This window comes from Rhinopithecus bieti, unplaced genomic scaffold (genome assembly GCF_001698545.2).
Source record: "Rhinopithecus bieti isolate Rb0 unplaced genomic scaffold, ASM169854v2 scaffold_9769, whole genome shotgun sequence".
Classification (NCBI taxonomy): domain Eukaryota; kingdom Metazoa; phylum Chordata; class Mammalia; order Primates; family Cercopithecidae; genus Rhinopithecus; species Rhinopithecus bieti.
The window spans coordinates 561034-587155 of NW_016806163.1; the positions used below are offsets into that span (position 1 = coordinate 561034).

General features: G+C 54.7%; 1 protein-coding gene across 1 annotated transcript; it reads left to right on the forward strand.

The window, feature by feature from the left end:
• The first annotated feature begins 3859 nt into the window (after nucleotides 1–3859).
• GADD45B (growth arrest and DNA damage inducible beta) lies at nucleotides 3860–5992 on the forward strand. Its single transcript, XM_017874901.1, has 4 exons — nucleotides 3860–4133; nucleotides 4260–4361; nucleotides 4760–4982; nucleotides 5222–5992. Exons 1-4 carry the CDS (start codon nucleotides 4090–4092, stop codon nucleotides 5333–5335), a joined length of 483 nt encoding a protein of 160 aa, XP_017730390.1. The 5' UTR covers nucleotides 3860–4089; the 3' UTR covers nucleotides 5336–5992.
• The last annotated feature ends 20130 nt before the right edge of the window (nucleotides 5993–26122 follow it).

Below are 26122 nucleotides of genomic sequence, written 5' to 3' on the forward strand. Positions count from 1 at the left end.
TTTTTTTTTGAGATCGAGTCTCATTCTTGTTGCCCAGGCTGGAGTGCAATGGCACGATCTTGGCTCACTGCAACCTCCACCTCCCAAGTTCAAGTGATTCTCCTGCCTCAGCCTCCTGAGTAGCTGGGACTACAGGCATGCGCCACCACGCCTGACTAATTTTTATACTTTTAAAAATTAAAAGTATGTTGGCCAGGCTGGTCTTGAATTCCTGACCTCAAGTGATGCGCCTCCCAAAGTGCTGGGGATTACAGGCGTGAGCCACTGCGCCTGGCCCGGCTGGAGCTCATTTTCTGAGCTCAAAGGCACAGAGTTCAGAGTCTCTTGTGGATATTCCAAGATACTCCAGATATTCCAAGATGCCTGGAGCCAGGACTGGAAAAGGGAGGCACAGGAGGGCTTGGGGTCTCGAAAGAGAAGGCTGTAGGGTGGGGACCATGGAGGTCCAGGCAGTTGGTCTGGGAAAAACAAGGCCAAGTCAGTGTTGACAGAGAAGTAGGATTTTCCCGGTGAAAACCACAGGAAGACAGCATCGCAGGTGGAGGGAAAAGCTGACAAAGGCCCGGCCTCTTGGAGAGGAGGTTGTTATGGCTGGCATGGGGGACACACAGAGGAAGGACTTGGACACATAGTCTCTGACGCCCTGCTTTGCTCGTCTTATTTTATTTCATTTATTTTATTTTTGAGAGATTCTCGCTCTGTCTCCCAGGCTGGAGCGCCGTGGCGCAATCTCAGCTCACTGCAACCTCTGTCTCCCAGGTTCAAGCGATTCTCCTGCCTCAGCCTCCCGAGTAGCTGGGATTACAGGCGTGTGCCACTATGCCCTGGTAATTTTTGTATTTTTAATAGAGACGGGGTTTCACCGTGTTGGCCAGGTTGGTCTTGAACTCCTGACCCCAGATGATCCACGTGCCTCAGCCTCCCAAAGTGCTGGGATTACAGGCATGAGCCACTGTGCCCAGCCCTTATTTTTATTTTTTTTATTTTTTGAGACGGAGTCTCGCTCTGTCGCCCAGGCTGGAGTGCAGTGGTCAATCTCGGCTCACTGCAAGCTCCGCCTCCCGGGTTCACGCCATTCTCCTGCCTCAGCCTCCCGAGTAGCTGGGACTACAGGCGCCCGCCACCTCGCCCGGCTAGTTTTTTTGTATATTTTAGTAGAGACAGGGTTTCACCGGGTTAGCCAGGATGCTCGATCTCCTGACCTCGTGATCCGCCCATCTCGGCCTCCCAAAGTGCTGGGATTACAGGCTTGAGCCACCGCGCCCGGCCGCCCAGCCCTTATTTTATTTATTTATTTGAGATGAGGTCTCACTCTGTTGCCCAGGCTGGAATGCAATTGTGCAAGTCTGGCTCACTGCAGCCAGGAACTCCTGGGCTCAAGTGGTCCTCCTGCCTCGGCCTCCGGAGTAGCTGGGATTACAGGTGTACACAACACACCCCATTCTTTTTTTTTTTTTAAAGACAAAGTCTCACTCTGGCACGATCTTGGCTCACTGCAATCTCAGCTTACTGCAACCTCTGCCTCCCAAGTTCAAGCCATTCTCCTGTCTCAGCCCCCAGAGTAGCTGGGATTACAGGCATGCGCCACCATGCCCGACTGATTTTGTATTTTAGTTTCTCCATGTTGGTCAGGCTGGTCTTGAACTCCTGGCCTGGGGTGATCCGCCCACCTCGGCCTCCCAAAGTGCTGGGATTACAGGCGTGAGCCACCATGCCCGGCCTTTTGTTTTCAGATGGAGTCTCTCTCTGTCACCATGCCATGTATAGTGGCATGAGCTCAGCTCACTGCAACCTCCACCTCCTGGGTTCAATCCATTCTCCTGCCTCAGCCTGCTGCGTAGCTGGGATTACAGGCACGCGTCACCATGCCCAGCTAATTTTTGTGCTTTTAGTAGAGATGGGGTTTCACCATGTTGGTCAGGCTGGTCTCGAACTCCTGACCTCATGATCTGCTCTCCTCGGCCTCCTAATGTGCTGGGATTACCCAGCCTGCAATACTTTTTAAAAATAAAAATCAGGCCGGGCGTGGTGGCTCACCCCTGTAATCCCAGCATGAGGGAACAAAATATCAAAATTGTAAATAAAGACAGAATCTGACTTTGCACTTATCCCACTCACCTCCCTGACCTTCTCTATCTTCAGTTCATGTTGGCCGTATTGGTCAGGCTGGTCTGGAACTCCTGACCTCAGTTGATCCGCCCGCCTAAGACTCCCAAAGTGCTGGGATTACAGGCGTGATCCACCGCGCCCGGCCGATTTAATTTTTAAAATGAAATTATAAAATATAAATATATATGTTGCCTGCGTAAAACATTGCATATATAAAATTATATAAAACGTTGCAACTGCCATGGTCCCCTTCTCTTATCCCCCCCTCCAGCCCAGTGCCCCGCCCGTCCGTCCCTCTCTTCCGGCGCTGAGGGCGCAGAAACTCTGCGGGGCCACCAGATGGCGCCGCCGCGCCTCGCAGCCCCGGGACATTTCGTGCCCCAGCGGTGGGCGGCGCGGAGGAGGCGGGATGCGTCAGCTGGACTCGCGGGCCGGGGAGCCGGGGAACCGGGGAAACCGAGCCGCCGGGCCGAGGCCAGACCCCAGGCTGGCGGGGGAGGGGACTCAGATGTGAGTCACCCGGGAGCCCCCAGTCGACCGTGGGAGAAGTTGTCATGCGGGGCCTGCCCGCCTCGTTCCTAAACAGCCTTCCTGGGGCGGCGGAGTCCTGCAGGCGGCCGTGCCTGGCGCACACGCGTGGCTCCAACACGAACTAGCCTGTGGCCTCACCAAGCCTCAGTTTACCCTTTTGCATAATGCACATAAGCATCCCCCCTGCTTCTCAGGTCTTGGATTAAATCATCCATGAATCGGGAGGGGTGGAGGGTGCCAGGTCCGCACCACGCTCAGTGCAGGTCAGCGCCCACCCCGTTGTGACAAATAAAGGTGGCCGTCATCCTTGCATGTGGGCCTGGGGTGGCGGCGTGCAGCCGCAGCCTGCACCATTCCCCCGAACAATAGCTTTCTCCTGGGCCTGGAGGCCTCCACACAGGCAAAGGCTGGAACGCCAGGCAGCCGGCGGGGGCGGGGCCGCGCCACCTGCACCTCCCACGCGCACCCCACCCTGAAACTCACGGGGTCGGCGAGGGGGCGCCCGCTTTCTTCTCCAGAGTGCCCCGGGCTTTGCAGCCTCCCACTTTCGGGACCTTCGAGGAGGCCTCCCGCGACCACCAGGTGACAGCTGAGGTGTACTGAGCGCTTACTGTCAGCCGTATTTTATGTCATGCTCTGCAAACCAGCGAGGCCGGCGCTGCAGCCCCATTACTCAGACAGGAATATAGAGGCCGGGAAAAGCGAAATCACCCAGGGGCTGGGGTCGCCGCAGCCAGGAGAGACTCCGGCCATCACCACCACCTGGGCGAGATCAGGCTGCAAACGGGGCCCCTTCCCGGTGCAGCCCCTCCACCCCCAGCAGAACTTGGGAAAGGCGCGGTCCGGGACTCTCCGCGCATCGGGAGGGGATTCCAAGCACCCCCCCCGAAAGTCCGGGCCGCCTCGCGCGCTGGAAATCCCGCGCGCGCCCCGAACCGCGGCTCGGCTGCCGGGAAATCAGGAGAAAAAAACTTCTGCTTTTTTTTTTCTTTTCTGGCATTCGCGGTCACCTACCCGGCCCCCGCGCGCCCTCCTCCCGGTTCTCGCCCCCACGTGGGGCGCCCCCACACGGCGCTCCGCCCCCTCCCCGCCGTCGGCCAACCGCAGAGCTGTCTGCACTCGCCGTTGTCCTTCCACCAATAGGAGGGGTGAATGACTGCACTGAGGCCACGCCCCCAGCATTCAAGTCTATAAAAGGCGGTGCCGGAGGCTCCCGGTCAGATCGCCGAGGCTTCGGACTGCCGTTCGTTTCTGCAACTTCCCGGATTATTTTCGCCAAGGACTTTGCAATATTTTTTTCCGCCTTTTCTGGAAGGATTTCGCTGCTTCCCGAAGGTCTTGGACGAGAGCTCCAGCTCCGTGGGAAGGTTTTGGGCTCTGGCTCGGATTTTGCAATTTCTCCCTGGGGACTGCCGTGGAGCCGCGTCCACTGTGGATTATAATTGCAATATGACGCTGGAAGAGCTCGTGGCGTGCGACAACGCGGCGCAGAAGTAAGTAGCCGGGGCCGCCGCCGTCTGAGGTCGGCTGGGACGGGATGGGTCGGGTTGGGCCGGGCCGGGAGCGGAACGTAGCACCCGGTGGTCCGCCGGTCACTGATCCCTCTCTCCTGGCCTCAGGATGCAGACGGTGACCGCCGCGGTGGAGGAGCTGCTGGTGGCCGCTCAGCGCCAGGATCGCCTCACAGTGGGGGTGTACGAGTCGGCAAAGTTGATGAATGTGTGAGTCAGACCCCCTCCCCGGGCCGGGCGCGGGTGGGACGGGACCTCCCCTCCGCTCTGGACCCTTTCCACACGCTTGTCTCGCATGGGGCTGGGACTTCCCCAAGTGCCACCCGCTGTGGATGCAGAGCGTCTCTGCTGTTTTGTGGATTGGGGGCTGCTGTATCCTGATGCATCGTCTGCACGCGCCCCTCCCGCTGTGGGCCTGTCTCCCCGCACCCACACTTTGAACCGTGTGCCTTCCCCGCCCCCCACCGTCACCAGCTTGCAGAGGCAATCCCCTGCACCCCTGCAGTTTCTCTTTTGCTCTTGCACGCTCCTTTTTTTGCAAACTCCCCCTGCATGGTGGCCTCTCCCCTGTCCCCGGCTGACCCACCTCTTCCCTTTGGCCCTCTCAGGGACCCAGACAGCGTGGTCCTCTGCCTCTTGGCCATTGACGAGGAGGAGGAGGATGACATTGCCCTGCAAATCCACTTCACGCTCATCCAGTCCTTCTGCTGCGACAACGACATTAACATCATGCGGGTGTCGGGCATGCAGCGCCTGGCACAGCTCCTGGGAGAGCCGGCCGAGACTCAGGGCACCACTGAGGCCCGAGACCTGCATTGTCTTCTGGTCACGGTGAGTCGGGCCTCTGCCCTGCCCCACCACGCCCGGGCACCTGGGCCGGTGTTTGTCAACAAAGTCGGGCTGACTGGTCCTGCACAGCTCAGCGTTCAACCATGCTTGGCATGTCCCGTGGGCAGCCGGGCTGGGGCCTCCTCACCCAGGGAGCTATTTTGAGCCTGCCTGTTTTCCCCACACATGGGGCCCCGGGAGAGGGAGGCTCCCACTAAACCCCTTCCTTTCCCCTCCCACAGAACCCTCACACAGACGCCTGGAAGAGCCACGGCTTGGTGGAGGTAGCCAGCTACTGCGAAGAAAGCCGGGGCAACAACCAGTGGGTGCCCTACATCTCTCTTCAGGAACGCTGAGGCCCTTCCCAGCAGCAGAACCTGTTGAGTTGCTGCCAAAAACAAAAAATAAAATAAATATTTGAACCCCCCTCCCCCCCAGCACAACCCCCACAAAACAACCCAACCCATGAAACCATCGGGGGCAGAGTCGTTGGAGACTGAAGAGGAGGAGGAGGAGAAGGGGAGTGAGTGGCCGCCCCCAGGGCGGAGATCGGGGAGCTGGCGGCCGCCGATCCGATGGAGGAGAAGTGGGGACCCAGGCCAGCAGGAGACAGAACCCCGGAGCTCAGGCCTTGGGATGGAGCAGAAGCTGGAGTGGCGGGGCACGCTGCCGCCTTCCCTATCACGGAGGGTCCAGACTCTCCACTTGAGGGTGGAGTGAGACTGACTGTAACCCCCACCCTCCTTGAGACTGGAGCTGGCGTCTGCAGACCAGAGACCTGGTTAAACTTGGTTGGTGCTTGTCTGCACCCTCGACAGGACCACACTTTGGGACTTGGGAGCTGGGGCTGAAGTTGCTCTGTACCCATGAACTCCCAGTTTGCGAATCATAGAGACAATCTATTTTGTTACTTGCACTTGTTACTCGAACCACTGAGAGCGAGATAGGAAGCACAGATATCTCTATTTTTATTTCTACTATGATGACCTTGTAATAAATTTCTAAAGCTTCTGGGTGCTTGTATGTTTTCGGCTTCTGAGAACAACTGGGACCCCTGCCCCTTCCCCTGGGACACGCTTCACACACACCCCCCCCACTTCTCGTCCGCAACCCCTGCCAGCTCACCAGGAAGTGTTACTCAAGCCCCTGTTAGCAGCTCCAGGCTCCCGTGCAAAAACAGTACCTCTTCTCTCTGCAGCAGGCGCCTCCACCGACTCCAACAAATCTATGCCTCTTTTTTTTTTTTTTCTTCTCCTCCTACCCTGTAGCAATTAAGAGACCGGTTTATTACGAAACCTGGCCGCCGTGCCACCGCTGTTACTGGCTGTGCAGGAGCCAGCCCTAAGCTCTGGGCACATAGGGAGGCATTTTGGCGGGAGGGGGTGCTGGCTGCAGCCCCTGACCGCCCCGGCAGCCACCGCAGCCCAAGGTCCCGAGCGGTCAGTGGGGCACCTGGGACCACACAGCGAGGTGAGCTTAGGACTTGCAAGGAAGAGCTCCTTTGAAGGATTCCGCAGGGAGTGCCCCGCACCCACCATAGCCTTCTCCATCCCAGGATAGGCCTCTCTTTTTCACTAAAGAAAAGAACTTTTTTTTTTTTTATTTCCGCAAACTAAAATCAACAAGCAGAAAAATACCCCAGGAAGTCGGCCTCCGGGCCAGCTGGCCTTGGCACAGTGCTGCGTTTTGCCTCTAAACCGAAACTGCGAGCCCTGGCCAGCCACCTCCTACTTCTCCCAAAGTTGCAGGCGCGGTGGTGACTCCCCCTGCCCCAGGCTGGGAGCGTGGCCCAGCCCTTCCGTGCCCGGCCTCAGTCTTCCCGCCCCGGGTCTGCAGGGTGGGCCCGCCCTGGCCAGGCGCCGGGACGACCTTGGCTCCCCTCTGCCATGCAGCCCCAAGCCTGAGAACTAGCGGGGAGTGTGGAGGGGGTGGGGTGGTCCTGCCCGCAGGCCGCGACCTTTCCACGGAGCCTCACGTGGGCGCATGAGGAAAACCCCAGCGGCTCCCTGGGAGTCACGGGGATGGGGGAGCCCGGGCAGGGGAGGGAGAGAGAGGGAGGGGGAAGTCCCAGAGGGAGAAGGCAGGGAGGGATCCGGCCTGGGGCTAGGAGGAGGGGAGAACTGAAGTGGGGAAAGGGGAGCCCAAGAAGGGGAAGGGGAATCTCCCACAGCCCTGAACCAACAGGGAAACCCCGGGAGGGGTAGGCAGGCAGAAGGAGTCCCGAAGGGGTTGGAGGAGGGGAGAATGGAGGCGAAGAGGCGGGAGCCCCGAGGGGGTAGGGGGTGATGGGGTGGGGATCCCTGAGATGGCGCCCAAGAGGGGAAGGCGCCTGGGAAGGGGTACAGAGGGCGAGGGGCTCTTGAGGGATTGGGGTGTGGGAGAACATGGGGGCCAAAACCCAAGGGGGGAAGGACCAGGTGGGGCAAGGGTCAGTCTAGTGGCGCCCGGAAAAGTTATGGCTTTTCTTTTTCTTTCTTTTGAGACAGTCTCACTTCATCGCCCAGGCTGGAGTGCAGTGGCGCGATCTCGCCTCACTGCCTGGGTTCAAGCGATTCTCCTGAGTAGCTGGGACTACAAGCACCCGCCACCATGCCCAGCTAATTTTTGTATTTTTAGTAGAGACAGGGTTCACCATGTTGGCCAGGCTGGTCTCAAACTCCTGACCTCAGGTGATGCACCCGCCTTGGCCTGCAAAGTGCTGAGATGACAGGTCTGAGCCACTGCTCCCGTTCTCTGTCTCTGCCATTGGTCAAGCTCCTAGGGTAGGGAGGCGGGGCCGGCTTGGACGGCTATGCCCCCTGGGATGGGCTAGTCTGTCTCCACCCTGATGCTTCCATTCTTGCTCCTCGGCCTCTGGAACAGTGCAGCCAGATCTCAGGCTCCTGAGCCCCAAGCGGAGACAGGACATGGAGGGGCCCCAGTGTTGGGACCCTCAGCCAGGACCTTCACCTGTCTGTGCCTCAGTTTCTCCCTCTGAAAAATGGGGATAATAGCTACCTAGCTCATAGACTGTTGAGGAGATTCAATGATATATAGATTCCTGGGCCGGCCCCGTGGCTCACTCTCTGTAATCCCAAGACTTTGGAGGCTTGGGGGAGCTGGGGAGGAATCCCTGAACCCAGGAGTTCGAGACCAGTATGGATAAACATAGGGAGACCCAGGTCTCTACAAAAAAATTTTAAAAATTAGCTGGGCATGGTGGTGTGGGCCTGTGGTCCCAGCTACTTGGGAGCCTGAGACCGGAGGAGCACTTGAGCCCTGGAGATGGAGACTGCAGTGAGCTGTGATTGCACCACCGCACTCTAGCCTGGGTGACAGAGCAAGACCCTGTCTCAAAACAAACAAACAAACAGACCCTGAAATATAGCTTCTTTGACCGGCTTCCTTCAATGTACTTCCAGAATCATCTTTTTTGTTTGTTTGTTTTTTCAATTTTTAAAAGATTATTCATTTAAAAATTTTAGATTTAGCCGGTGTGGTGGCTCATGCCTGTTACCTTTTGAATTGTGTCCCCCACAAAAGATGTGGAAGGCTGGGCACGGTGGCTCATGCCTGTAATCCCAGGATTTTGGGAGGTGGATCATTTTAGGTCAAGAGTTCGAGACCAGCCTGGCCAAGAGGGTGAAACCCTATTTCTACTAAAAATACAAAAGTTAGCTGGGCGTGGTGATGCACACCTGTAGTCCCAGCTACTCAGGAGGCTGAGGCAGGAGAATCGCTTGAACCCAGGAGGCGGAGGTTGCAGTGAGCAGAGATCCTGCTACTGCACTCTATCTATCTATCTATCTATCTATCTATCTATCTATCTATCTATCTATCTATAAAAAGAACAAAAAAGAAGCGGGGTCATGCTCTCTTGCCCAGGCTGGAGTGCAGTGGCATGCCATGGCTCACTGCAGCCTTGACCTCCTGGGCTCAAGCAATTCTCCAGCCTCAGCCTCCTGAGTAGCTGGGACTAAAGGTGCACACCACCATGCCTAGCTATTTGTTACATTTTTTTTTTTTTGTAGAAATGGAGTCTCACTATACTACCCAGGCTGGTCTCAAATTCCTGGCCTTAAGTGGTCCTCCAGCCTCGGCCTCCCAAAGTGTTGGGATTGCAGGCAGGAGCCACCGTACCCGGCCCTCTCCTGTTGTTATTACTATTGCCGTTGGTATTGTTGTTGTCATTTATGAAAGTATTCCACGGTCTCCCCGACCGAAGCCAGGGATGTACAGAAATTGGCTTCAAAGGCTGCTGTTTCATTGAATTAATAATAGCAGCTGGGTAGATTGATTCAATCTTCTCTGGAACTCAACTGTAAACACCTATAAACTTATGGTGGCCCCATGAGGAAGATGCTGTTGTCCCATTTTCCCAAAGAAGAGACTGAGGCTCAGAGTGGAAGAGCCACAGCCTGGCTAGGAGTCTTGAATTGTCGGTGTCTGGCTGGTCAGTCCCTGGGGAAAACTGGGCTGGGGGAACTGGGGGATGCAACACCCCCAGCTCCTCAGACCCCTTCCAGTTCATGCTGGGTCAGGAGGGAGTAGTCACAGGGCGCCAAGGCTCAGTCAGCTGGCATAGGCCGTTCTGGGCTCCCACACTCAGGACTGGATGCCAGGATACGTGTGTGTATTCCCTGGACGACGGTGAGCGGAAGAGTTGGCAGTGCTCACCACAGGCTGCAGGCAGACACGCTTCCCCAGTCGGACTCATGAGGTTGGGTGCGAGCTCATCCCAGGGTGCCCACGATGGCCTGTGTCTGAACCTACACTCACAGGCTGAAACGCATACACATGCCCATACCCTGCTATGCAGTTATAGTCACAGCTGGAGACATGTTCACACGCATGCACACACATACTGCATGCCATGGACACAGAGTTGCTTGCAAGAGGACAGATGAATGCATAGAAATGCCTCCCATGGCCGCATATGGTGGCTCACACCTGTAGCCCCAGCACTTTGGGAGGCCAAGGAGGGTGGATCACCTGAGGTCGGGAGTTCAAGTCCAGCCTGGCCAACATGGTGAAACCTCATCTCTACTAAAAATACAAAAAATTAGCCAGGCATGGTAGTGCATGTCTGAAATCCCAGCTATTTGGAGAATCGCTTGAACCCAGGAGGTGGAGGTTGCAGTGAGCTGAGATTGTGCCACTCCACTCCAGCCTGGGTGAGAGAGACTCCATCTCTCAGATGACCCACCTGCCTCAGCCTCCCAAAGTGCTCCCAAAGTGCTGGGATTACAGGTGTGAGCCACTGCACTTGGCCTTATTTTTTTAAAAAATTTTTTCCTTTGAGACGGGGTCTCAGTCAGTCATCCAGGCTGGAATGCAGTGGTGCAATCTTGGCTTACTGCAACCTCTGCCTCACCAGCTCAAGCAATCCTCCCTCCTCAGCCTCCTTCGTAGCTGAGATTACAGACATGTGCCACCACACCCAGCTGTTGTTGTTTTTTGAGACAGAGTCTCCCTCTGTCATCCAGGCTGAAGTGCAGTGATGTGATCATAGCTCGCTGCAGCCTCAACCTGCTGGGCTCAAGTGATCCTCCTGCCTTGGCCTCCCAAAATGGTGGGAGCCACCATGCCCAGCCACTGTCTGCTTTTTATAGAAAGAGAATATGGAGTTCAGACAGGTGCGGTGACTTGCGCAAAGTCAAAAGGTACAATGACAGAGCCAGGAACCAAACCAAGGTCAGTGTGGCTCAAAGTACTGTTTTTCCATACACACACATGCACACACACACAAACATACACACACATATATACAGACACGCACACACACACAAACATACACACACCATATATACAGACATGCACACAGAGCATGCACACACAGCGCAACACACACAAAATACAACATACACACATATATACATGACATGCACACACACATGAACACCACACACATACCACATACACACATATATAAGACATGCACACACACATGCACACACACACATACACCACATACACACCATATATACAGACATGCCACACATGCACACACACATACACACACATACACACATATATACAGACATGCACACACACACATATATACAGACATGCACACACACATGCACACACACACACATACACACACATACAACATATATACAGGCATGGCACACACACATGCACATACAACACACATATAACAACATGCACAACACACAAACATACACACATACACACATATATACAGACATGCACACAGACATGCACACACGCACACACCACAAACCATACACACATACCACATATATACGACATGCAACACACATGCACACACACAAACATACACACATATATCAGACATGACAACACACGACATACACACACATGCAACACACACACAATACACCATAATATACAGACATGCACACACACATGCACACACACACAAACATACACACACACATATATACAGACATGCACACACACACAAACATACACACACATGCACACACATACATACACACACACATATATAGACATGGCACACACACATGCAACACACAACAACATACACACATAACACATATAAACAGCATGCACACACACATGCAACACACACACAAACATGCCAACACACATGCACGACACACACAACATACACATACACACATATATACCAGACATGCACACACACTGCACACACACATACACATATACATATATACAGACATGCACACACACATGCACACACCACACACATACCACATATATACAGACATGCACACACACATGCGCGCACACACAAACACACATATACAGACCATGCACACCACATGCGCGCAACCAAAACACACATACACACTATATACAGACATGCAGCACACACATGCCACACACACATACACACACATATATACAGACTGCACACACACATGGCACACACACACATACCACACATTACACACATATATACAGACAGACATGCACACAACACATGCACACACACACATACACCTACATACACACATATATACAACATGCACACACACATGCACACACACATACAACACAACATATACAGGCATGCACACACACATGCACACACACATACACACACATATACAGACATGGCACACACAACACACATATAACAGACATGCACACACACATGCACACACACACACATACACATACACACATATATACAGACATGCACACACACATGCACACACACATACATATATACAGACATGCACACACATGCACACACACACAAACATACACACATATATAAGACATGCACACACACATGCACACACAACATACACACACATAACACACATATAATACAGACATGCACAACACATGCAACACACACATACACATACACACATATATTACAGACTGCACACACACACTACACATATACACACATATACAGACATGCCAACAACACATGCACACACATACACACATACACACATATATACAGACATGCACACACACATGCACACCACACACATACACACACATATATACAGAACATGCACACACACATGCACACACACACACATACACATACACACATATAATACAGACATGCCACACACACATGCACACACACACATACACACACATAACACACATATATACAGACCAGTGCACACACATGCACACACACACATACACACATATATACAGACATGCACACACACATGCCACACACCACATACACACCATAACACATATATACAGACATGCCACACACATGCACACACACACATATACACATACAACACATTATATACAGACATGCACACACACACATCACACAATACACACACATATACAGACTGCACACACACATGCACACACACACATACATACACACATATATACAGACATGCACAACACGATGCCACACACATACACCACATATACAGACATGCACACACACACACACATATATACAGACACGCACACACAAACATACACACATATATACAGACATGCACACACACACACATACACACATATATACAGACATGCACACACATACAGTATATATACTGTATATATATACACATATATAGTATGTATACACACTATGTATATAAATATAATGATATATATTATTGAGAAATAGTTCATATACTATAAAATTCACCCCTTTAAAGTGTTTAACTCAGTGGTTTTTAGTATATTCACAAAGTTGTGCAACTATCACAACTATTGAATTCCAGAATATTTTCACCACCCCCAAAAGAAGCCCTGTCACCATTAGCAGTCACTCCTCACACTCTCTCCCCCAGCCCCTGACAACCACTACTCCACGTTTTTCCCATGAATTCACTTCTGGACATTTCATATAAATGAAATCATAAAATGTGCAACCTTTTGTGTAGGCTTATTTTGTTTGCATACTGTTTTGGGGGCTCATCCATGATGTTAAATGTATTGGTATCAAAGTTTGAACATACTGGATGCAGTGGCTCAGGCCTGTAATCCCAGTACTTTGGGAGACTGAGGCAGGAGGATTGCTTGAGCCCAGGAGTTCGAGACCAGTCTGGGCAACATGGCAAGACCTTGTCTAAAAAAAAAAAAAAAAAAAATTAAGCCAGGTGTGGTGGTGCATGCCTGTAATCTTAGCTACTGGGGAGGGTAAGGTGGGAGGATTGCTTAAGCCTGGGAGGTTGGAGTTGCAGTGAGCTGTGATTGCACCACTGCACTCCAGCCTGGGCAACAGAGTGAGACCCTGTCTCAAAACACAAAAGATTTGAACTTGTGTGGCCTGCCCTGTGCCTCTGCTCCCCCGAGCATGTGCCTGGGAATCCCAGCAGTATACTAGCACCCTCACGTGTGGATGGCCATTCCTGGGAAGGCACTCAGAGTCACACACACAATTCATATTTAGTGACCAGCCACTATGTATGGGCCTTGCACACGCAAATCCTCAACCCACATGTTGTTTATACACCTGGCTCTCTAACGTCCAGCCAGGGCCTGTGCTGATACCTCTGGCCCAAACACTCTTCCCTGCCTTTCCCCTAGATAACGCCTACTCATCTTTTGCTCACATCTCAGATGCCACCTTCTCCAGGAAGCCCTCCAGACAAGACCTGAAATAATCTCTGTACTATCTCTGTCCACCTGCCCTTCTTGGTACTTGCACCATTTTTTTGTTTGTTTTTTTGAGACAGAGTCTTGCTCTGTCACCCAGGACAGAGTGCAATGGCATGATCTTGGCTCACTGCAGCCTCCATCTCCTGGATTCAAGCGATTCTCCCACCTCAGCCTCCTGAGTAAGTGGGATTACACACACCCGGCTAATTTTTGTAGTTTTGTGGAGATAGGGTTTCACCATCTTGGCCAGGCTGGTCTTGAACTCCTGACCTTGGGTAATCCACCTGCCTCAGCCTTCCAAAGTCCTGAGATTACAGGCATGAGCCACCATGCCCAGCCCCTGCACCCATTTGTAATGACATATTTATAACCCTGTTATTTGCTTCTTGTCTATCTTCTGTGTGAGGCTGCAGACTCCCAGAGGGATGGGAGAAGGTCTGTTTTCTCACCCCAGATCCCTAGTGGCTAGCCCAGAGCCTGGGACACAGGTGGCACTTCATAAATGCTTGTGGCATAAAGACTCAATCACGTCTGTATGACAAGAGGTTGAACTGCTGTTGACCTTCTGTGTCCATGCTCCAGGACAGACTGTTTCGTCCCTGAGGGACACACGTTGGTCTGCCAAGTGCTGGGTCCCAGCCAGGTACAGTGACACCACTCAGCTCAGGAAGGCTGGAACCTGGCTCTGTGGAGGCGGTCAGCTGTGTGGCCTCAGGCAAGTTGCTTCACCCTTTGCGTCCAGTTTTCTTACTGGTGCAATGGGAATGCCAATGGTGGTACCCATCTCTCTCGGGGCTGTTGTGGACATTAAATTTATTACATTATGCAAAGGATTAGAACGGGGAGAAGCTTGCAGAAAAATTAGCTATTATTGTGTGAGATAGTATGCAACTGTACACCGCACAGTGTTTTCTGCCTGTACACGAATATCTGCATAGCTGCCTGTTAATATGGGTTGGAATTTGTTCTGAATCGCTGCACGCTGCGGTGTGTTGGGCCATGAGGACTTGTGCTGCTACATGGGAACACAGCAATATACGTACACGTGTGGCTGCTACTACAATTCCTGACATCCTTGGAATGAGCCCTGGACACCCAAAACTCCTGACCAATTGGAGACCCATGATTGTACCTTCCTCATCACCCCAACTCGGAAGTCCATAGCTGCTGATTCTGCTCACCTCCTGCCCAGAGTGGCCCCAGGGCACGACCTCTGTGGCTGGTGGTTTGGGAGTCTATTTATTATTTTTTGAGACAGTCTCACTGTGTTGCCCAGGCTGGAGTGCAGTGGCATGATCATGGCTCGCTGCAGCCTTGAACTTCCAGGCTCAAGCAATCCTCCCACCTCAACCTCCCAAGCAGCTGGGATTAGAGGTGCCTGCCACCACGCCTGGCTAATTTTTGTATTTTTAGTAAAGACAGGGTTTCGCCATGGTGGCCAGGCTGGTCACAAACTCCTGACCTCAAGTGATCCACCTGCCTCAGCCTCCTAAAGTGCTGGGATTACAGACGTGAATCACTGAGCCCTGCCATTTTTAAATTTTTTTCCTAAGAGATGGGGTCTCCCTCTGTCACCCAGGCTGGAGTGCAGGGGTGCCGTCACAGTTCACTGCAGCCTCGACCTCCCAGACTCAAGCAATCCTCCCATCTCAGTCTTTCCAGCCTCCCAAGTAGCGGAAACTATAGGCATGTGCCACCATGACTGGCTAATTTTTATTTTTATTTTTTGTAGACACAGGGTTTCATGATGTTGCCTAGGCTGGTCTTGAACTCTTGGCCTCAGGTGATGCCCCCATCCTAGCCTCTCAAAGTGCTGGGGTTACAAGCCTGAGCCACCACACCCTGCCTGATTCATTGAATATTTATTGAGTCCCTACTGTGTGTGAGGGCCTGTTAGCCTTAGAAAAACAAGAGAGAACCAGATAAAGAGAGGCATCTGTGTGTATGGGTGCGTGGGTATCAGTTGCATGTCAGTGTGAATTCTCATTCAAGTGTCTGCATGTGTGGCTGGACAGACAAGGTTGGGTGTTTTTGTGTGAGGATGTTATGGTTTGAATTGTGTCCTCTGCAAAAGATCTGGAAGGCTAGGCATGGTACCTCACGCTTGTAACCTCAACACTTTGGGAGGCCAAGGCAGAAGGATCTCTTGAGGCCAGGAGTTCGAGACCAGCCTGGGCAACAGAGAGAGACCTTGATTCTACAAAAAATAAAAAAAGATATGGCCGGGCGCGGTGGTTCAAGCCTGTAATCCCAGCACTTTGGGAGACTGAGGTGGGCGGATCACGAAGTCAAGAGATTGATACCATCCTGGCCAACATAGTGAAACCCTGCTTCTACTAAAAATACAGAATTTAGCTGAGTGCGGTGGGGTACACCTGTAGTCCCAGATACTCGAGAGGCTGAGGCAGGAGAATGGTGTGAACCCAGGAGGCAGAGGCTGCAGTGAGTCGAGATCGCGCCACTGCACTCCAGCCTATCGACAGAGCGAGACTCCATCTAAAAAATAAAAAATAAAAAAATAAAAAGATATGCGCCTGGCATGGTGGCATGTCTCCAAAAACACTGAATGAATCAAAGCACATACCCAGGGCCACCTGGTCTCAGACACACAGATGTGTGCATTTACATAGCAACACCCCTAGTCATGGGTGAACGTGCATCTGCAACAAAGCAGTCCGGAGCAGAGACAGGAAAGAGACGATGGCACCTCCCTGAAAAGTTACCTGCGGTGGGCATGTAGGGCTGAGCCCCTTAGGGAACTGTGAGAGATGTGGTCACAATGGGGCAAGAGAGCGAGTGGGGGCATCCACTTATTTTATTTTATTGTTTGTGGCAAAGTTTCGCTCTTGTTGCCCAGGCTGGAGTGCAGTGGCACGATCTCAGCTCACTGCAACCTCCACCTCCTGGCTACAACTGATTCTTCTGCCTCAGCCCCCCGAATATCTGGGATTACAGGTGCGCACCATCACACCTTGCTAACTTTTTGTATTTTTAGTAGAGATGGGGTTTCACCATGTTGGTCAGGCTGGTCTCGAACTCCTGACCTCATGATCTGCCTGCGTCGGCCTCCCAAAGTGCTGGGATTACAGGTGTGAGCCACTGCGTCCAGCTGGCATCTACTTATTAACCAACTGCATCCCCCCTGTTTGAGGGGTGTTCTGGGGTGTTGACTCCCTGGTACGTCCTGCCTACCCAGAGGAGGTTCTCGGTGGGTGTCTGTATGCAAGTAGGTGCCTGCACACAGTAGGTGCTGCATGTCTCTGGGTGTCTGCACACAGTAGGCATGGCACGCAGGTGGCGCTCTGCACACAGTAGGCCTTGCATGCAATAAAGACGCTGCACACAGCAGGTGTTTGCATGAAGGAGAGGGGCTGTGGGCAGCAGGCTTGCACACCTTTAGAGAAAGACCCCAGGCAAAGAGACACAGGAAGCTGTTGGACTGTAGGAAATTGTCGGAAGCCAGCTACCAGGTGGCCAAGGGGACATAGGAGCATCTGCCACGCCCTTTGTGCACTTTGAACAGTGGTTCTCAGCCTTCAGGGTGCATTGGCAACCCCCTGGGTACCCCCTCTTTTGTTTTTAAAGTAGAGACAGGGTCTCCCTATGTTGCCCAGGCTGGTCTGGAACTCCTGGGCTCAAAGGATCCTCCTGCCTGGTCCTCCCAAAATGCTAGGATTACAGGCGTGAGCCACCATGCCCGGCCCCTACGCACACTTTCAAGTAGTGGGTTGGATGTCGTGACAGGGGACCCTAGACCGGTCTGCTCTTTTCTGGGACACAGCGAAAAGAATGCAGAGGCTTCCTGAGCCATCACTCTTCCTTACTTTCTCCAGGGACCCCTTCTCTCTGCAGACCACCGCCGAGAGGCGGGCCCTCAGAGCCCCAGAACTCCCTGCGGCTTTCCAGCTCGAGGCCTTGGCCCCTGTGATCTCCACCTCGTGGTCCCGGCAGTGCCCAGGCAGGGCTCCGGGGAGGCGAGGGAGGAACCAGGGTGGCTCTCCTTGGAGGAAGCAGAGAGTCACGGAGTCCTGCAGAGAGAGGCTCAGGGCGCTGCACGTCACTTTCTCCAGCCCCCACCCCAGAGCCTGAAGCATGCTCCCCAGACATGTAGGTCACGCGACCCACAGCATTACAGATCCCCAGGGACCCAGGATGCCCCCCCCGCCCCCAGAGACCCAGAACGCTCCATAGCCACACAGTGCGAAGGTCAAGGGCCTCCTCCACAGGTCGCTGGGCCAGGGAGACCGCAGGCACACGGGACAGCCACACCAGAGCCGCATCTGGAGAAGGGGTGGGGGGTTTCCTCTCGCCGCTCCTCCCCATTCTTTCCCTACATTGTTCCGTTCCGTGCTCCCAGCTCCCACCCCACCCCCTCCACCCTGACGCCGGCCGTTCCCAGGCCCCGGAGCCGGGGTGGAGTGGGGTGGGGTGGGGTAGAGTGAGGGGCCTCGTGGAGAGCGCTGCGGGCCAAGACCCTCTTGCGCATGTGGCGAGAGCGCACGAGTGTGGGAGCTTCGGCCAGAGCTCACATGCGTGCGCTTGGGGAAGTGTTTGGGCCGCTGTGTACACAGCAGGCACGCCATAAACGCCTCTTGAATGGCTCCGTGCGAGGGAAGGGAGGGAGGGCAGAGTTCAGGCCCTACAGAGAGGGAAGGGGAGGGGCGAAGGCCTGGCTTTAGGTTTGAATCTCCGCGGCTTACTAGCTCTAGCAGCTCAGCAAAAACGTGACTCAGTTTCCCCCGTCCATAAAAGGGAAAGCCGAATCGCCCTCCCACGTGTCGAGGTGAAACTAGGCAGTGCACTAAGGCGCTTAGCAAAACGCGCTGCCTTGAGAACCCTTATTACGCCTTCCTTTCACCCCACCCTCTTGCCAGACACTCTGGGGGTGGAGAGGGGCACTGACCCAGGCCCCAGGCGCCCCTCCCATCCTCCCTCCCTAGCAGGCAGGAGTCCCGGCTTTCCCGTTCCTTAAATTGGATAATTGGAGACAGAGGCGGGTGCTCGAGACGGAGAAATCCCCAAGTGGGCGAAAGGCAAGGGGCCTGTCCTCCTAGTTTCCCCGCACTGGGGGCCCCGACCCTCGCCAGCGCTCCCTCTGGTGCGCCCTGGGCGCGCAGTCTGTGCGCTCGGGAGCCCCCAGCGCCGGCCGTCGCACCCCCGCCAGAGCCCGGCGGTGCCAGCCTCCCTCTGTTGCCCGCCAGGCGCGGTGTCTGCGGCAGTCCGGGCAGGAGGGGTGGGGGGGTCCGCGCTGGCGGCGGCTCCGGCGGCGTCTCCCTCCTCCAAGCCAGCCCCTGGCGGCGGGCGGCCGGGCCGAGGGCGGGCGTCTGCAACAGACCCTCTTTTGTTGAGCGGCGCCTTCCCCGGGCGGCCTGGCGCGCAGGGCTCGGGCACTGCGCAGCGCCCGGAATAGGCTCCCTGGCCCGTCCGCCCGACCCCACGCCCGGCGGAGGCCGCCTGACCTGCGGTCGGGCGCAGGAGGAGCCTGGGGCCGTCGGTGGCGCAGGAACCGGCGTGGTGCTCAGCTGCACGGGGCTGCAGCCGCTACTCTCCGCTGGGCGAAGGCACTGGCTCGTGCAGGTCGGTACTTCTGTGCGCAGCCCCTCTCTGCGTGCAACACGCCTGCTGTGTGCGGATTTCCGTCTCCGTGCAGGGCCTACTGTGCGCCGCACCTCTCTTCCATGCAAAGCCTACTGTGTGCCAAACCCACTGACCTACAATACCTACTGTGTGCGACCCCTCTCCTGCCGGCAAACGCCATGCTGGTGTGTGAACCCCTTTCTTGCATGGCAAGGCCTGCTGTGGGTGCAGAGCCCTATCTACCTGCAGGGCCTACCGGGTGCAGTCCCTCTCCTGTGTGCAGACGTCTACTGTGTGCACATCCCTGTCTTCGTGCTGGGCTGACTGTATGCAGCACCTCTCTTCCATGCAAAGCCCACTGTGTGCAGAGCCCCACCTGGCCGCAATGCCTGCTGTGTGAAGACACCCAGATACATACAAAACCGGTTGTGTGCAGGCATCCACCGACATGCAAACACTGCACCTGCACTCCTGCAAACACCCACCGTGCACAGGCACATACTGACAAACACTCATGTGAGGAACGCCCATACTTCCAAACAGCCTTGGCTTTTTTTTTTTTTTTTTTTTTTTTTTTGCTGTGGAGTCTCGCTCTGTCGCCCAGGCTGCTGTGCAGTGGCATGATCTCAACTCACTGTATCCGCCCCCTCCCAGGTTCAAGCAATTCTTCCGCCTCACCCTCCCGAGTAGCTGGGATCACAGGTGCCCGCCACCACACCAGGCTAATGTTTTGTATTTTTTAGTAGAGACGGGGGTTTCACCAAGTTGGCCAGGCTGGTCTCGAACTCCTGACCTCAGGTGATCCACCTGCCTCAGCCTCCCAAAGTGCTGGGATTACAGGCGTGAGCCACCGTGCCCAGCTTAATTTTTGTTTTGTTTTGTTTTGTTTTGTTTTTTTGAGATGAAGTCTTGCTCTTGTCCCCCAGGCTGGAGTATAATGGCACGATCTTGGCTCACTGTAATCTCCACCTCGAAGGTTCAAGAGATTCTTCTGCCTCAGCCTCCTGAGTAGCTGGGATTACAGGCACCTGACACCACGCCCAGCTAATTTTTGTAGTTTTAGTAGAGACAGTGTTTCACCATGTTGGTCAGGCTGGTCTCGAACTCCTGACCTCAGGTGATCTGCCGGTCTCAGCTTCCCAAAGTGCTGGGATTACAGGCGTGTGAGCCATGGTGCCTGGCACAAACAGCCTTGTCCATGCAAGCACAAGCACTCACATGTGTCTAAGACCCTGCTGTGTACACCTGCACTCTGACCTGCACTGCGTGTAGCCACCAGGGAAATGCAAATATTTCTTTCTTTTTTTCTTTTTTTTGAGACAGAGTCTCGCTCTGTCACCAGGCTAGAGTGCAGTGGTGCGATCTCGGCTCACTGCAAGCTCCACCTCCCGGGTTCACGCCATTCTCCTGCCTCAGTCTCCCAAGTAGCTGGGACTACAGGCGCCCGCCACCATGTCCCTCTAATTTTTTGTATTTTCAGTAGAGACAGGGTTTCACCGTGTTAGCCAGGATGGTCTCAATCTCTTGACCTCGTGATCCCCCTGCCTCGGCCTCCCAAAGTGCTGGGATTACAGGCGTGAGGCACCGCACCCGCCGGGAAATGCAAATATTTCTAAGCTCCAATGCTCACTCCACAGAATCCCAGGCGTGCGAATACCTGCGGTATGCAGAGATCCATGAGGTGCCAGCACTGGAGCTACGGAAGCCTGAGCGTGCTGATTTGGGGTAGGAGTAGAGTGCAGGGAACTCATCTGTGTGCAGTCCTTTTCTCTGGGCCCTTTGTGTGCGCCTCAGTTTACCCCACCTGGGTAAGAGACTCCGCCCTGCTGGAGTCTCTTCCGGTTCTGACTTTGAAGGGCTCCAAGGCTTTGGGGGAAAGGGGCCGCATCCCCTCTCTCCTGTGTGCCTCTGGGTGGTGGATTCAGGCTAGCAGGGCTGGGGGCTGGGCCTCCAGGCCCTTCCTGGAAGCCCGGAAGGCAGGTGCAAGGGCAGGCAGTCTCCATGGGCAGGGCGCCAGACCTTGGCTTCCCTGAAACTGGGCACAGCAGCTGGGAGAGGTTTCCGGCCCGCCTGGCCCCACCTGGCCCCCGGCACTTTCGGAAGATGGGCGGGGCAGGCAGACAATGCCAAGGAGGGGCGAGGCCCAGCCTGCACAAGCGTCCCTGGTGAACCTATGCGCACACACGCGTGTGCATGTATGTGTGTGCACACGTGCATGGGCCATGCTGATGTGAGTTCTGTACCCCACCTGCAAACGGGTGTGCTTGTGAACACGTGCAGGGTCACCTTGGCACGTGAACTGTGCAGCACGGGCAATGGCCCGGGGGTGGGGGGTAATTCACTCATAGCGACGACAGGACAGAGATGTTTGTCTGCTTTGCTCACTATGCGTCTCCAGCACCCCACAGCTGGTTGGCACTCGGTAAATATTTGCTGAGTGGATAAATGAGTGAATAAATGAACACATCATTTTGCAAATATGTACTGAATGTTTCTATTCTGCATACCAGGCATTTGCACATCTTCAAACAACAAAAAGATCCTGGGAACCAACATTCTAGACATCCACAGGGGTGGAAGTAAGCCCACACCTGCACACACCTGCGAGTACACGCTCATGTCCAGGAAACACCTGAGTCCACTTTGATTTGTTAACTTCCAGAAGCCAGAGCCCGGTGCACACACACAGGCCCTCATGCAGAGACACACATTTTGTTTTTTCTTTTCTTTCTTTCTTTTTTTTTAAGATGGAGTTTCGCTCTTGTTGCCCAGGTTGGAGTGCAATGGCATGATCTTGGCTCACCTCAACCTCCGCCTCCTGGGTTCAAGCGATTCTCCTGCCTCAGCCTCCCAAGTAGCTGGGATTACAGGCATGTGCCACCACGCCCAGCTAATTTTGTATTTTTAGGAGAGATGGGGTTTCTCCATATTTGTCAGGCTGGTCTCGAACTCTCGACCTCAGGTGATCCGCCCGTCTTGGCCTCCCAAAGCACTGGGATTACAGGCGTGAGCCACTGCGTCTGGCCTCTTTTCTTTTCTTTTTTTTCTTTTTTTTTTTCTTTTTTTTTTCTTTTTTTTTTTTTTTTGAGATGGAGTCTTGCTCTGTTGCCCAGGCTGGAGTGCAGTGTTGTGATCTCGGTTCACTGCAAACTCTGCCTCCGGGTTCAAATGATTCTCCCACCTCAGCCTCCCGAGTAGCTGGGATTACAGGCGCACACCACCACATCTGGCTAATTTTTGTATTTTTAGTAGAGACGGGGTTTCACCTTGTTGGTCAGGCTGGTTTTGAACTTCTGACCTCAAGTGATCTGCCCACCTTAGCCTCCCAAAGTGCTGGGATAACAGGCGTCAGCCACTGCCCCCGGCCAGCATTTTGGACACACAGATTTCCCCTCTCTCCCCCTGCAAGCCTCTACCTGTGCTACCCACCCCAGTCATCTCCTCCTGAGGTATCCGTCCTTCCATGCCTGAAGGGGTTCACGGGAGTGTGAGGAGTCCTACACCCCACTTGTGATTTTCCATCATTTGAATTCTCCTAGGGCTTAGACCATTGCCTGCAGGAAGCTCCAGAAACACTGGATTAGAACTGCACAGGTGGGGAGGTGATGCCCATATACCCTAAGAAACTATCCTTCCATTTCACAGCTGGAGAAACCGAGGCCCAGAGACGGGAGGGTCTTCCTGTTGAGCTAAGAAGAGAAAGAGAGAGATGATAAGAAACAGATGTCCTGACTGGGCGCCCTCGATCATCTCCTCTTGCAGCCAGAAACAGTAGGCTCCCACTGCCAACAAGGGTGGGAACAGGAAGGTGGGGGACCCTGCTGGGAGGAGGAGGTGGGAGTGAGGCCCTGGGGGAAGGAGGAGCCTATGTCTTGGAGACAGACACAGAGGTGGGCGGTCCAGAGACACCCACCTCCTCAGACAGGCACGGGCCCTGGCAGCTGGTGACAGGAGACACAATCTGGGTCCCATAGGCACTGTGTCCCTCCTGCTGCAGATCTTCCTCTCCGGCCTCGGATGGGGATTCTGGGGGCTCCTGAGGCTCCTGCATATGTTTTGGCATGAGTATGCATACCTGTGTGTTTGTGTGTGTTGGGTGCACATGCATTTTATTTTTATATTTTATTTTATTTTATTTATTTTATTTTATTTTTTATTTTCTGAGACTGAGTCTTGTTCTGTCACCCAGGCTGGAGTGCAGTGGCACTATCTCAGCTCATTGCAACCTCCACCTCCAGGGTTCAAGCGATTCTCCTGCTTCAGCCTCCTGAGTAGCTGGAACTACAGGTGCATACCAACATGGGCGGCTAATTTTTTTGTATTTTTAATAGAGACGAGGTTTCACCACGCTGGTCAGGCTGATCTCGAACACCTGACCTCAAGTGATCCGCCCACCTCGGCCTCCCAAAGTGCTGGGATTACAGGCATAGCCACTGCGCCCGGCCTCACTGAGCACGTTTTGAAGGCAAGTGCCTTCCTCTGGACTGCTGAACTTTCATTCTATGAATGGACCTCCGTTGACCTGTTCCCCTTTGAATGGATGGGTATTTGAGTTCTTCCCAGTTTTTGGTGATGAGGACTAAAGCTGCTGTGTGCCTTTACCTCCTGGTCTCTATATGGTACTAAGTTGTTCATTTCTTTCAGATAGCACCAAGAGAAGTGAGGTTGCTGGGTCCCTGTAACTTTATAGGGTAAATACTATTATTACAAGCACTTTATTGATTCGGAGAATAGACGCTGCCAGGCCTCCTGTCTCTCGCTTTCACACAAAGGCACATACGGCAGACAGGGACATCCATCACTCACCCATCACTCACTGCAGACCCTCCAGGACCCACGCAGAAACCCAGGGCTCCCCCACGGCGCACGCAGCACCCAGGCTGCCCGCCCTCCACCCAGGGCCGCGTCACGCCCGACACCCCCGGAACAGACGCCTATGAGGCCTGCAGCTCCAGACAGGCTGCAGACACACAGCGATTTGTTCATCTTTCCAGCCACCCCGTCTGGTCCTGACAGTAATTAGCTCCCAGACTGGTGGGGAGACGGTGAACAGGCTGAGAGTCATCGCCGCGGCTCCACGCCCACAGGCCACGGGCACCGGGAGAGAGGGTGAATGAGTATGTGTGTGTGAGTGTGTGTGTGTCCAGAATCTGTACTCTCCAGCCAGGGCTCCCCACCCTCCTGCAAAGGGCCAGCGCGGTGCACGGGTACCCACCGCGCCTTCCACGAGGGATCGTGCATACGCATACCCACCGTGCCTTCCACGCGGGATCGTGCACATGTATGCCTACCATGCATTTCACGCGGGATTGTGCACACGCATGTCCACCGTGCCTTCCACGCGGGATCGTGCACATGCATATCCACGAATTCCTGCAGACCTACAACCACCAGGCCTGCCCACGCATCCCTGCAGACCCAGTGTGGAAGCCTGCTTGTCGGCGCCCTGCGCATCCCGCGTGAGTGGAGTGTGCACGCGTGGGGGGCGGGTGAGTGCGGGGCAAGCGCACCCGCACTGGGCTCGTGGAAGGTGGAGAGAGACCGTGCGCGTTCCCGGAGCTGGCGCGGGGGTGGGGTCAGCAGCTCGGGAGAAGGCCCCGCCCCCCTACCGCCTGCCCGGAAGACCCACGGCGGCGGGCGCTGGCGTCACAGGTTTCCACTGGGGCCTCGGCGCGGGGGCCGGGATTCCCTGGCGCAGGAACGCCCGTGACGGCGGCGCCTGCCTGCGTCGGCCGCGCTTGGAGGCTCGGGGTTAGGGATGACATCAGCCCCTGCGTTTCTGGAGTTGGCCCGGGCGGGACGGGGACTTGGAGAAAGAACAGTGACACCCACTTTCGTTGACTGCCAACCTATGCAGAGAGCTTAGTGCGTGTCCGACCGTGGGCTGAGCGCTGTGGTGCGAGTGCCGTTAATGTCCCCATTGCACAGATGGGGACACTGAGGCCGGCGCACTGCCCGCCCCGCCGGGCCCCCAGAGTGAGGGCCCGGGGCTGGGAGCAACCTTTTCCCAGCGCCTTCTGCAGTGTAGACTCCTACCAGCTTGTCTCCCTCTCTCTTCTGCACAAGCCGGCTCAGAGACGGCCTGCGGGTGTCCTGGCGCCACCCAGCAAGCTGGGAGCTGCAGCCAGCTCTGTCCACACAGTTGGTCTCTGCCCAGCTTTGGTCCCTGCGGTGGCCAGGGGCGGTGCCTGAGCCAGGGCGCCCGGGCTGCCCGGTGGGGTGTGCCCAGCCGCTGCCTTCCTGCTGACGCCGGGGCGAAGGGACCTAAATATAGCCTGGGAGGAGACAAGGGCTATTTTTAGCGCGAGTGGCTCGGGCCCTCCCAGTTCCCGGGTTAGGAGCCCTATGTCCAGAATTTTGGGGAGGGGCGAGGGCGAGGGGGAGCCCCTTTCCAGGGACCCCACACCCGCGTGGGCCTGCCCCTCTGCCCACAGCTGGCCCTGGAAGACTCCAGGGGAGGAAGGGTATAGAGGGAGGGCGGGGTGGGGGGGCTGCTGCATGGG